Raw genomic sequence first — 12,866 nt, forward strand, 5'->3', positions numbered from 1 at the left:
AGATTTCTATTTTCTAAAATATCATTAATGGTATTCTTCGAAAATTCAACTACAGGGAGAAAGCAGAAACAGTGCAGCATCAAACTAACATGTAATAGTTGTGTAGTAGGTAAGATGTTCTCTAGCCAGTTTCTTGTTTTTTGTCTCTCCCTCATTAATATTAATTTTATATGCTTTCTTTCTAGAAAAGTATTAAAGAATAAGTTCTCACTTGGGTTAAGTTTAGAACCAATACAATTTTTAATCAGGTGAACAAAATATTGAAGATAATTATCTTTATTATTACATAATAAAAAAATACATCTCATAGATGGTAGCCTAGTGTTGGCAATATTCATCATCTGCTTATTCACCCTTATAAGAATGGATGTGAGTTATAAAGAATATTGAGTTTATTTAGCTTACACAAACTAAGGGAAGAAAGACCTATTAAAAACAGAATAAACCAAAGCAAAGCAAAACACCCACTTGCATAGGCAGGTAACATTGTGGATCTTAATATAAAACTTTTAACTTAAACTTCCTTTAAACCTAAGGAACTTTGGTAGGGGGTGAAAGAACGTAATAAAAGGTAATTTATTACCAAAGTAAACAGGATAATTCAGAAATCACCATTTTAATTGCTCTCATTTTCATTTATCTTCATAAAACTTCTTATCATGACAAACTCCCGCTACCTTAACTCCTCTAGAAAAAAATACCAAAATGTTCAAAGTTCATTAAAATTCATGGATTCCCATATTCGGAGGTTGCTTTGCCCACATTATTAGCTGTCCACTCAGGAATAGTGGCTTTCATAAACTTAGTATCTCTTACCAGCCCTTCACTTGGTTTGATGTTTGCCAGCTGAATCACTTCCAGGTGGGCAGACTGTGAAACAAGAGGATCTGATGACAGGGATATGATGTGGTCACAGACTCCAGAAAGAGTTTTACACTAAAAGCAAAAAAAAAAAAAAAAGGAAAAATCATGGTAAACACATCTTGTAAGTAATATATAAATCATTTTGTCACAACCTTCCTTTTTACAAGGAAAAATAAAAGAAACAGTAGAAGAAAGTAGTTGGCATTTTATTCTATAAAATCTATATAAAAAAGGTATTCAGGTGAAAGAAATAGAAACACATACAACACATCTATATTCTATATTATGGAAAAGAGCTATACATCCAAATAGTCAAGAAAGTTATGGTATGTTTTGTTTCTATTATTTGACTCATCAGACCTAAAATAAAATGATTGTTTCTGAACAATCTTAATAATCCGAGAACTACCAGATAACAACCATCTTATTGAATTGAATTCAATAAGTTCAAAAACCTTGACGTCTTTTATTTCAAGATCAGAAAAGTTAAAAAAAAAAAAATCCAGCCAAGGCCCAGGGAAGATGACTCTCCCAAATCTGCTGGGTGAATTCCTCCTACTTACTCATGTAGACTTTCTTGCTCAAGGTTACCTTTGTATAAAGTTTCCCAGCTCCTCCAGGCAAAATGTGGCACTCCTTCAATCCTACCTTCTCAGCGTTCTATGAACAGTCTAAAATTGTAGGATAATTCTGAAGCCCTCTGAGGCAGGGACCATGTCCTACTCATCTCCGACTTCTCTCCCTCCCCCTATCCCCACCCACCACCCACACCAGGTAGACAGATCCTGGAACATATAAGGCACTCAATACATATGAGTTAAATGAAGAGCAAATGAGCTTTAACAATCAGTGGAGTGGCTTCACTGAGGACAGAAAGCTAGTGCTTCAGTTAGGATAAATCCATTCGTGCTGATATAGAATTGATTTAAAATATGTTACATCCATAATGGTATGTTTTGACTTAGACATGGTCAAATCATGAAGAAAGTAGAACATAAGTGAATGAAGCTTGGAATATACTGTCCTAAAATATGCTGGCCCTTAAGATGCTTCACAGATTCTCATTGTACTTAGTGAAGTCTGATGTCCATCATTTGAGGTTACTTGTTTTTCTTGCCTTAACTGTAAGAGGAGCTATTATCTTGCAAGAATCAAGCTATCTTCCATCTCCAACATGTTACATTTGTTCTGTGACCACTGCATTACTCTATCATAAGGGAGACAGTTTCTGCCTGGTCAGGTTATGGACTTTTTATTGGCTGCATTCTGTACCAGACTCAGCTTCTAAGGACAGAAACTACCAGGTTAAATTTCCCTCCCTAATTGCACTTCTGCTTTTCACATCTGCTTCTCAAGACTGCACTTTTATTGTGGCTATCGGCCCCTAACGATGGACATTAGCTAGCATGATACCAATATCCATGGAAAGAATATGGGCTTCGTTGGTATGAAGACAGATGTGGGCAATCACCACACTGCCAGTTACTTGCTCTGCGACTGTGAATAACGTATTTTATATCCTTGAGGCTCAGTTTCCTCATGTAGAAAATGGGGCAATAAAAATTACTTTATATGGTTTACATGACCGATCAGGATAACGCATAAAAAAAGACACTAAATAAACGCTTATTCTCCCCCGTTGCTTTCTCTATCCTCAAAGGGCTTAATTCTTACTCATGGAATCAATTATCTCATTATTCTTAATTACATGGCCTTGTTGACCATCTTACAATGACCAGTAATCATACTGCCTGCTCACGATGGAGAGTTCCCATCTCTTTACTTTCTCCGATACAATGAAGGTATTTTCCCTGAAGAGCTGCTAAGCAAAGTGCCAACAGGAAGACCACCTCCCAGAAATAGGGAAACCTCCAGGGCCAGCTTATGTGCAGTCGCACAAGGGCTGCACTCAGTATTATGCTCTGCTGTGGCTGTCTTGGAATTCTCAACTGTTTTTGAACAAGGGGCTCAACATTTTCATTTTGCACTGGGTCTCACATATTATGTAGCCCATCCCGGGACCCCAGTCTCTGTGTCTGTGTTTTCTTTTTAAATTCCTCTTAAAGATATTTATCAGCAGCCATGGAGAAAAGGACAGAACGGCAGCAGTTAACATACAAAACCTGGCTGCAGTTCAAATTACTGCTGTTTGACAGGAAGAAAAACACTTTGGGGCAGACTTAAACCTTTTAACTATTCCTTTCCTCCCACATGTGATTACATTTTCATTCTTATTTTCTCTTTATCTCAAGGGAGGAGATGACATTGTTAACTTTAAAGAGTTTCTACATAGGATACTTGGATTACATGATAATCTGAACGTTACTATAAGTCAGTATGCTAAAAAGAACCCTTTGTGGTTTCTACAAATTGAAGCATATTTCAAGATTCCAATGTATAAATAAATAGGAAGGTAATGGAGGTATATAAATGGCTCAACATGTGTGCATTACAACATTCAGGGCCTCATATACACACCGGTAATGAGCAAAGTAGCTCTTCTATTTGGGCATTGGAAGCACTTAGAAGTGGGGTAGGAGGAGGGAAGGCAGAAATACTAGACAGTAGACGTTTTTACCAAAAAGAAAATACCAATTAAATCCACCGTATTAAGTTGTAAACCATTTTTTCAGATTCTTCTTGAGTAGTTTTGTTTGCCAAATGCCTGCTATGTGCTAAGTCTGCTGGGAATACAAAAGATGAGGAAAACACTGACTTTACCAGCAAAGCTATCAGGATTTAACAGATTAAAGATCTTGAAAAAAATAATAGAAAGACTTAGAAAAGAAACTCTACTAGAGCCTGCTGCCTGTTTTAGAGATAATGTACTAGAACCTTCATATTGCAGCATTTGGCACTTGACTAAATAAGCCAATTAGAAGGGGTATAAAATGGCCTGGCTTTACCGGCTAATTCTACTCTCATTATTGCATCATACATCAAGCCACTGCAGGAAACCACTTTAAGAGTACTATGGCAAAGATTCAGGGAAGTTAACACATTCCTGTAAAAAGTAAATTTGTTCATTCAGTAAAATCGTTTGATATTATGTTATCATTTTAAAATACAGCATTATCTATTGCTACCTGACAGTGTACTCTAGAAAAAGAAAACTATAATATAGCAAGAAAAATACATTATTATAAGTTAACATCAACCCTATAAGAGCACCTACTAGGTGTCTGGCACAATGCTAACCAATTCATATTCGTGATCTCATATATTCTTATAACAACTTCCTGAAATAGGTATTATGATAGTCAGTTTAGCAGATGAGAAAGCAAGACTAAATAAATAGATCAAGGTCACTGCCTGGGCAGAAGAAGGACTTAAATTTTTAATCGTTTTGTGCTTGTATCTCTTATTTCAATCTTTAAATCTCAACTTGTTTTTGATCAATTTCATTTTGTATTGTTTAAAATCAATGTCTGTATACAATAGATGTTATATAACACATTTAAACTACACTGTATAATGAAATATAAGGCGAGCCTGCAAGTGTTCTTGAAATTTAGAATGCAGTTTAGTTAAGGAGTAGCAGATGTGAGACTGTGAAAGACACAGCTCACTGGGAAAACTTAAAGCAATTTTAGCAGCAAAAGGACAACTATTCTAGCTAGAATATGACTGGTAACCCCTTGTATAAAGGAGATTCTTCTGCTATTTTGCAATATTTCTACTAATGGATTTTAAATTCTATTCATCGTTGGTTCTAAAAACAGAAGGAAAATTTTGAACCTAAAATTATAGTAAATAATATGCCTTTAATAATGCTAAAGGGAACATAAAATGGCAACGAGTATTATAACTGACCCTGTGGATTCTGTTATAAGCTATTGAAGAAGGTGACAAAGGATTAGAGACTGAATAGCAGTTAACAGACTGGGCTAGCTATGACTTAAGAACCTTTTAAAACAGAAGAGTGTCATGGGCCAGACTGAATGGTGTTGTGATTTTTCCCTCTAGTTATGTTAATTTCAAATGTGAATTAATATAATTAATAGAGCATATTCTCAACATGAAATGGAAAGTTTTCATATTCTGTTCTATATACATACTACTTTACATGTATTTGCGCATATATATGTATGTATGGCTAGTTCACCCAAATCTAAAATTTCTAAAGGGAAAAAGATCTGAGCACAGCATGTTGAGTATAAAATAAGTAATGGTTTTAAAACAATTGCAAAAGCCACATTTTAGTCATTGTGGAGATTTAAAAAACAGCAACCCCATGTTAATATACTAACCAATAACAGCATTCTTTCATTATTGCTAAGTTTATCAGACTCTTTTTAGATTAATATGTGAAGTTTCAGCTATTGTATTTTAAAAAGGAAATGGAGAAAGTGTCTAAGTACAAACAATAGTGAAAAGCTAAGGGATAGGAAAGAGGTCTTAATGATAGCCTCCATAGCTTGGGAGCGTACTCAGACATGATTGGGCTGCTTAAAATATCTTTATTTATGTTTTTCTAAGTAAGTGGAATATCGGTCAGTTATTCTTCTGAGTATATTGAAGGAAATGAACGGAAGTATCTTTAGACTAAAAAATCAGAAATTCATTTGACATAAGAAAGAACTTCAGACTCATAAGCTTAACAAAAGGTTTTACAAAAGGAAAGTTCTACTTTGGGGTATATACATAAATACAAGGGAAAAGAGTATAAAACCATGATAAACCAAGAAAACAACAAACAAATGGATAAACATTTTAAGATGGCAACAGTGAGGTGAAAGCTACAATTTAAGTACAGCTTAAATACTTCAGGTTTATTATCAATAACATGGAAAAATAGTAACAAAAGTTTTATTTTGATAAATACCATGTACACATTAAAATAGTTATTAATATAAATAATATTTCAATTAAAATAGTGTAGAGGACAGAGTATGTTTTTATTTTATTGTTTGGCTCATATACTAATATAATTCAATATTATAAATCATACAACCCTGTGCCAATTTAGGATAATATTTACATTGTATTTGGTGTATAAGAGATGCTTCATTTTTATAAAATAGTACACATTTATTCTGTTACTAAATTGTGATAACTCTAAATGATATACGCTTCATTCAGAAATATAGTATTCTTGGTATCTTAGTACTTATCAGATCTCTGTTGAGCTAGCAATTTTGTACTTCGAAATATCATGGTTCCCTAACGAGACACAAGGAGTAAACTGTCATAGGTAACTGGGAAAGAGTAAAATTCACAAACAGAATTTAAATTAGTATTCAAAAGCATTATTCTATATTCATATTCCTCAACACAGGAAGAATTTCTTGCTCATTTGAGTAAAGAGAATTGAGCAATTTTTTAAACTTAAAAAATAGAAAAGAATAAAATTTCAATTTAATCCAATGTAAAAATTGTATCTGTATACAGCAAACACTGAGAGTTTCAAATAGCCTCAGAAAGCAACTATAGTTGCAAATAAATAAAGGACATATAAACTTCATTTCAACAAGGTCTAGAAAACTTTGCAATCCCTTTAGGTTTCAAACTCTGATGATGTGGAAAAAACCACAAAAATAACAATTAGCAAAATGAGAAGAAACCACCACCACCATTAAGTCATTCATTAATTCAGCAATCACTGAGCATCTGCTACATGATTCAAAAGCCAACTACTATGCTCAAGGATTTCACAACCTGGGACAGCGTTTCTGGTAAAGTATTTGGCTTTGTCCTTAACAACACTGACATGAAGCCTGCTGCCCTTGTGTTCCTGATAACAGAAAAGAAACAATAACACTTTAAAATAATGATCATCTAAGAATGATGAGGACAGTACCAAACAGTGAGAGAATATCAGTCCCCAAATTATACCTGTTTTGATGAGCAAGAAGTGGACCCATGACACTTCCAACCTACTTCCAACTACTACCCTGAGACATCCATCAGTCTGAATTGAAGTTGGAACAAGAGGCTCCACCACTCCTCTGATTTTTGATAGGGAACTAGTCAGCTGGAAACCAGAACTAGATCTGAGAAAATATCCATTCTATTTGCCTGCTCTCTAAGGGCCAGGAAACAGAGCTAGGGAGGCTTGCAGTGGCTCCCAAGGCAGATGAGCAAGCACTCATTAGAGGGCATGCTACTTTCCAGACTCAAGATTAATAAGGGTCTGGACATACTAGTGGCTCAACAAAGATATAGGTTATTAGGAAAATGATTTCACCTTGCTTTACACTCAAAGAGCAAGAAGGGAGCAGTTCATTACAGTTGGATGAGCTTCTGGAAAATCCAGGCACTATATATACAGTTTATGAGCAAATAGGCAACAAATAGCAGAGACCTGGGAGCAACGTCTTCACTTATAGTCGAGAAATTCAAAGTTGCCATATGCGGTTTTATGGAGAAAAGAGCTAATCACACTGTGCCAGTTATGAATTTATTGGCTCTGAGCTCCAAATTCACCCTTCAGTGCTTGCTCTTTGATAATGGACAGGACTCTCCAAGCATTTCTGCATTACAGTGAGCACGACATTAAGTTTCTGTCAGCAGAGGGCACTGGAGGGACACTGCAGGGGGAAGGAGGCTTCTCTTCCAAGTTCCCTTGTGCTGCAAGCAGTTCTGCTTTTTGTTGCTCCTGCTGCATGGTCCATCAGTGGCGTCCATGTGTGGGGACATCCAGTGGTGCCAAGACCACATAATCCCTCAGTGATATCGTAGCCTCAGCCTGGGCTCAATGACCACCATCTTGGGGCCCTCTCAGCCTCATACCCATAGTAGCACCCCACTCTCTCTATGAGCCCTCCCACCAGCATCACTTGCCTGCATCCTGGAAGGTTGTTTCCTGCTTGCCTGGCAAGTATGGACCAGCTCTGGCTTAGGCAACCCAGTGGAGTTGCAACCCCACTGCTTCAATGAATTCTGACGCTCAGCCTGGGGCAAGGTGTCCTCCTACAAGCCGTCCTTCCTTGGGTACTCTACCCAGTCCTAGGTTATGCTTTACAGTCTCTTTACAGCTGTACAGGTACTCATTGTTTAACACCTATTTAGATTAAACTTTCCTTGTTTAAGTTACCACATGATTTCTGTCTCCGGGCTGATTCAACTGCCTTGTTGAAGAAATCTTTACATTTACAGTGACTATAACTGTAGTTTAAAAAAAACTATAGTGTCTTTGATAACATAAAGATCTCAGGTAAAGATAGTCCTTCAATTTAGCACTTTATGTGGCCATACTGTTTCATACTGATTTTGTGAGTTACTCACTGAAGAATTATGGCATTTAGACCTTAGAAATCACAGATACTCCAATCCCCCAACTTAGGCCAATTTAGTTGTTCACAGTTAGTAAGTGTCAGAATACGGTCAGGACATCAAATCTTTTTAACTCTCAAACTGGTGCTCTTTCTACTACATTTCTATGCCTCACTTGATTCCCCAACAAAAACAAATAGAGAACAAGGATTGTGTGCTCAGAGTTAGTCTGAATATGAAAACATTTTACAACGTATAATGTGTTCAGCAAATGTAATGTTAGCAAGAACACCCATATAAATATGCCAACTTACATATTCTCTATCCAGATCATAATAAGACACACTAAAACAGATTATTTTAATTCGTCATGTATGGCTACATTCCCTTTAGCATATATCCATGCTTTCTTTCTGTCGCAGAAAAGACAAATATTTTCTATCTCCATCATATTCTATCTGGATTTCTTCTTTCCTGCATGAGACATCAGTTGTGGAGAAGTTAATTTAGAGTTAAAATAATTTATAAGGCAATTAGCCACCAAAGTGTCAAAACCTGAAGATACTCTAATAACAACAATCAAGAATCCATGCCTATTTCAGTAATAGTGTTAGCATGCTTCTTTAGGGTGATTACAAAGATAGCAAAGAAGGCTAAGACAGAAGGATCACATTAACTCTGAACATAAAGAAGCATTTTAATGCTTTCCATCTACAAAACTCAGTATTAGAATTCATGTTTTAATGAAATTGACCTTAATTTGTATGCTCAAATGCTACAGTTACAACCAAAATGTCAACCATACTGAAAAAAAAAAAAAAAACCATCAGTTTGCAATGGCCCAAGACCACAGCTTTAAGAGGCAAGTCTAGCTATAACTGGCAAAGCTGCATTTTCACAGCATCAGGGACCTTCTGAAGACAAATATAAAATTATTTTTACCAAGTCATTAGAGTATCATATTTTCAAGAAATCTCTAGAGATAAAATATTAATATGATCACTTTTATTTTATTAAGGGCATGCTGCTATCCTTATACTTACATCCTGAAGGTTTTGGGCGATTAGGAGAGGAAACCTATCCTTACATAAATGATATGATACAGACGGTGGGGCAAAGTCTAAAATGAGCTCTTTATTTTCTCCTCCAGGCTCTTCCCTTAGACCTAACTGTTGGTTCTGTGCAGTTGCAGCCATTTCTAGTCTACATAGCAGAAAAGGCACAATAATCTCAGCCCAGATGGAGTTTAGGAGTAAAGAACTCATACATTTAAAGACAGAAAAAAATTACACAGTGTTTGTGAAATAAAACTAATAGTTAACATGACAAATAAGACTAATTCATGATCAAACCTAAATAAGTAAAGGAAAAAAAATAGCTTGTAGAGAAAAGAGAGAGAGAAGAGAGAGCATTCCTGAGAACGTCCTGTAAATTGTAAAGTACCATACAAGTGAAAGACAATCTTAACACTAAAATAATACAATAGGCATTCACTGTATTTATTCCTCCCATTATCTTTATAAAACCCACAGGGGTAAAATGCTAGTACAAAGCAAGTGCCATATACAAGACCACACTGTTGGTTAATGCAAAAGGTGTATCTGAGCTCAGTACAAACTGATGCAAACAATGTGGCTTTAATGATCATGCCTGGCCTGGGATTTCCATGAGTTTATCAAAGCTGACAAGTGTTCCAGGTTCACCAACGAGAGCAGCAGGGCTGTGACAAGCAGAGTAAGTCGGCTACCGCACAAGGTCTGAAATGGCTTCTCAGGAGTGCTTCTCTCTCCAGATTCAAAGACTTCAGTGAAAGGTGGGAGTGAGGACAAAGCAGGGTACAGAACTGAAGAGAACAGATTCTCTATAACTGATTTACTGTATCAAACAAGGATTTGTGGAGAGTACAAACAGATAGGCTCCAACAGGCCAGGGAATGTGCAATCAAGGACAAAGCCTAACTGAGAGGGAAATATCAGATCAATAGAGGTGAACTATATTACTATTTATCATAAGTCAATCACTCAGACATATAGTACATTGATTGTCTGCACTTCCTTTTGTCCTTTATGGCTGCACCCTGCCATCTGTTCCATTATATTTAGTGGCAAATTCCAAGGACACCCAAGTTGTCCAGTCTCCTTTTATTCATTCTCACATTTCATATTAACAAACATCTCTGTGCACCACTGCAACCACCCTATCCCCTTTTCTACTCAGCTTTTTGTTCATTGGAGTTGTGGGGGATCAGAATTGGCCACCCAAAATGTGTCTCTTCGGCTTACTTTTATTTCTTTGTCAGAAAGATTGTCCCTGAGCTAACATCTGTGCCAACTTCCTCTGCCTTATGTGCAATGCTGCCACAGCAGGGCTTGATGAGTGGTGCCAGGTCTGCACCCAGGATCCGAACCTGCAAACCCCGGGCCACCAAAGCAGAATGCAGGAACTTAACCACCACACCAAGTCCCACTTTTGACTATTTCACTATATGTACCATAAAATTATCCATTAAAACTCATCAGGATTATAAATATAATAGAATAAGTATACACTTTTACAATTTTTCATTATAAAAACAATGCAAACTAATTGAGTAAAATTGGGAAGATACTTGAAACAACAAAAAACTCAGTTATTATCTTACCAAGCACAATAAAAATTAATATAGAACATTTTCTTTTTAAATTTTCAACAGTGATGATTTATTCTGTGTTTATAATGATTTTAATCTGGTTTTTACCTAACATCACCATTTAGAATCTTTCCTTTAACAGTGGCACATAAATATTTTAGGTATATTCATAAGTATAATTTAATCATAAATTATATAGTCATAAATATAATATCAAATAGTAACCATGAATAGCAAATATTTCCTCCTGTGAACGCATCATAGTTTACTGATGCATTACCCTACTCTTTCTTATTTTTCATTGTGGGGATCAGAATTGGCCACCCCAAAATGTGTCCCCTTGGCTTGATTATTTTTAAGAACAAAAGACTCTGAAAGAAACTCTGACTTTCACCCCCAAACGCCTAAAAGAATTTAAAATAGAAGGCATGTTCCAGAAAGGAGCTAATACCAGAAGATAACCATAACCTAATATAAAACGTGTCTCTCAGGTCACATTGTCTATAGTTGGCCCATTTGCATTTCCATATCCAGGGAAATTGCCTTTCTCTCCCTTGAAGTCCCAAACCACTAGCCCCAACATCTTCCTTTGTCTTTAGCTAAAAATGGTATTTAAGGTGGCGACCTCAGCCATTCTGGCGAGTTGCTCAGTTTTCCTGGGTTTCTCCCATGTATACATGTCATAAAGCTTTGTTTGGTTTTTTCCTGTTATTCTGTCTCATGTCAATTTAATTCTTAGGCCAGCCAGAAGGACCTAGAGAGGGTAGAGGAAATGTTCTTCCTCCTCTACATCATTTTTATGTATAATGCTGCTATAAACACTTTCTACAGAAAATGTTATTGGGTTTTAGAATTTATTTTTATACAAGATTCCCAAGATAGTATAGGAATATGGACTCTGGAGCCAGGCGGCCTGAATTAAAATCCTCTCTTAAATCCTTTCCAACTGTATCACTTTGGGAAGTCACCTAACCTCTCTGTGCTTCAGTTTTCTGATCTGTAAATGGAGATGATAGCAATAAAACATATAATCATAAGGTTGTTATGAAGACCAAATAAGTCAGTTCATACATAGCTGTTAAAATAGTGCCTGAGGCATATTATAAATACTACATAAATGTTAGTATTAATGTTTTTGAGCCTTGAAATTGCCTAATACTTAGAAAGATTTAATGAATGTACATGCCTAGCAGTAAAGTATGTCCATTCTAATTTCCTCAGATAATCATCACCATTTGGATACTTTCAGTGTGGTTATTATGTGTGTACGTGTTTGTGTTTATGAATTGATAGGTCAAAATTTGTATTTCATTACTATTTTATAGGAAATCCTTGTTTTCTGAGGATAATTGCCACTGGACGGTAACTGTAGTCTTTGTGATTTAATTTAGGAATGCAGAGCTTGTCTCTTTAAAACATGTAAATCCAATGATATTTGTATTATCTTTTTTAATTTGTCATTAACAACCCTCATTTTAAAAACAGTAGTTAGCATTCATACACTTTTTTATTCCTCATCATCTGTTATAGACTCAATGTTTGTGTCTCCCCCAAATCCATACACTGAAACGTAATCGCCAATGTGATAGTATCTGGAGCGTCTGAGAGGTGTTCAGGTCACAACCCTCTTGAATAAGATTAGTGTCCTTATAAAAGAGACCCCAGAGAGCTCCCTTGCCCCTTCCACCACATAACCCTCTATAAACCAGGAAGCAGGGCGTCACTGGACACCAAATCTGGGGCATCCTTATGTTAGACTGCCCAGCCTCCAGAACTGTGAGAAATGCTTGCTGCTTAAGCCACTCAGTCTATGATATTTTTGTTATAGCAGCATGAATGGACTAAAATACCATCTCAACTAGTTTTGTTGTTGACCTCCAGTCCTTTACTACCACAACTTTCCTATTCCGGAATTCAACTTTTGCTTCGTTTACCTGGAAAACTTATTCAAATCTATTTTTCAAAATAATACTTTAATGATCTTGATGATCTAAAAGTATCTTTTTGTTGCTTTCACACATGAATGATAATTTAGTTAGATATAAACATTTTTGGTCACTACTTTTCTTCAAAGATTTATGAATTCTGTTCTACTGTTTTCTGGAAGTTATGGTTTCAGAGAAGACATCTGAATATAATCTAATTTTTGTTTCTTTGA

The 12,866-nt window shown here is 36.0% G+C and overlaps 1 protein-coding gene across 1 annotated transcript in view; it reads right to left on the bottom strand.

Moving 5' to 3' along the window:
* Nucleotides 1-12,866, bottom strand: part of CNKSR2 (connector enhancer of kinase suppressor of Ras 2) — a 255,852-nt gene that overhangs the window by 144,635 nt on the left and 98,351 nt on the right. The window contains exon 6 of the mRNA XM_046674057.1: nucleotides 817-936. Within this exon, the coding sequence (XP_046530013.1) occupies nucleotides 817-936 (120 nt within the window). The remainder of the gene's footprint in view (nucleotides 1-816; nucleotides 937-12,866) is intronic.

Source organism: Equus quagga, chromosome 10 (genome assembly GCF_021613505.1).
Source record: "Equus quagga isolate Etosha38 chromosome 10, UCLA_HA_Equagga_1.0, whole genome shotgun sequence".
Classification (NCBI taxonomy): Eukaryota; Metazoa; Chordata; class Mammalia; order Perissodactyla; family Equidae; genus Equus; species Equus quagga.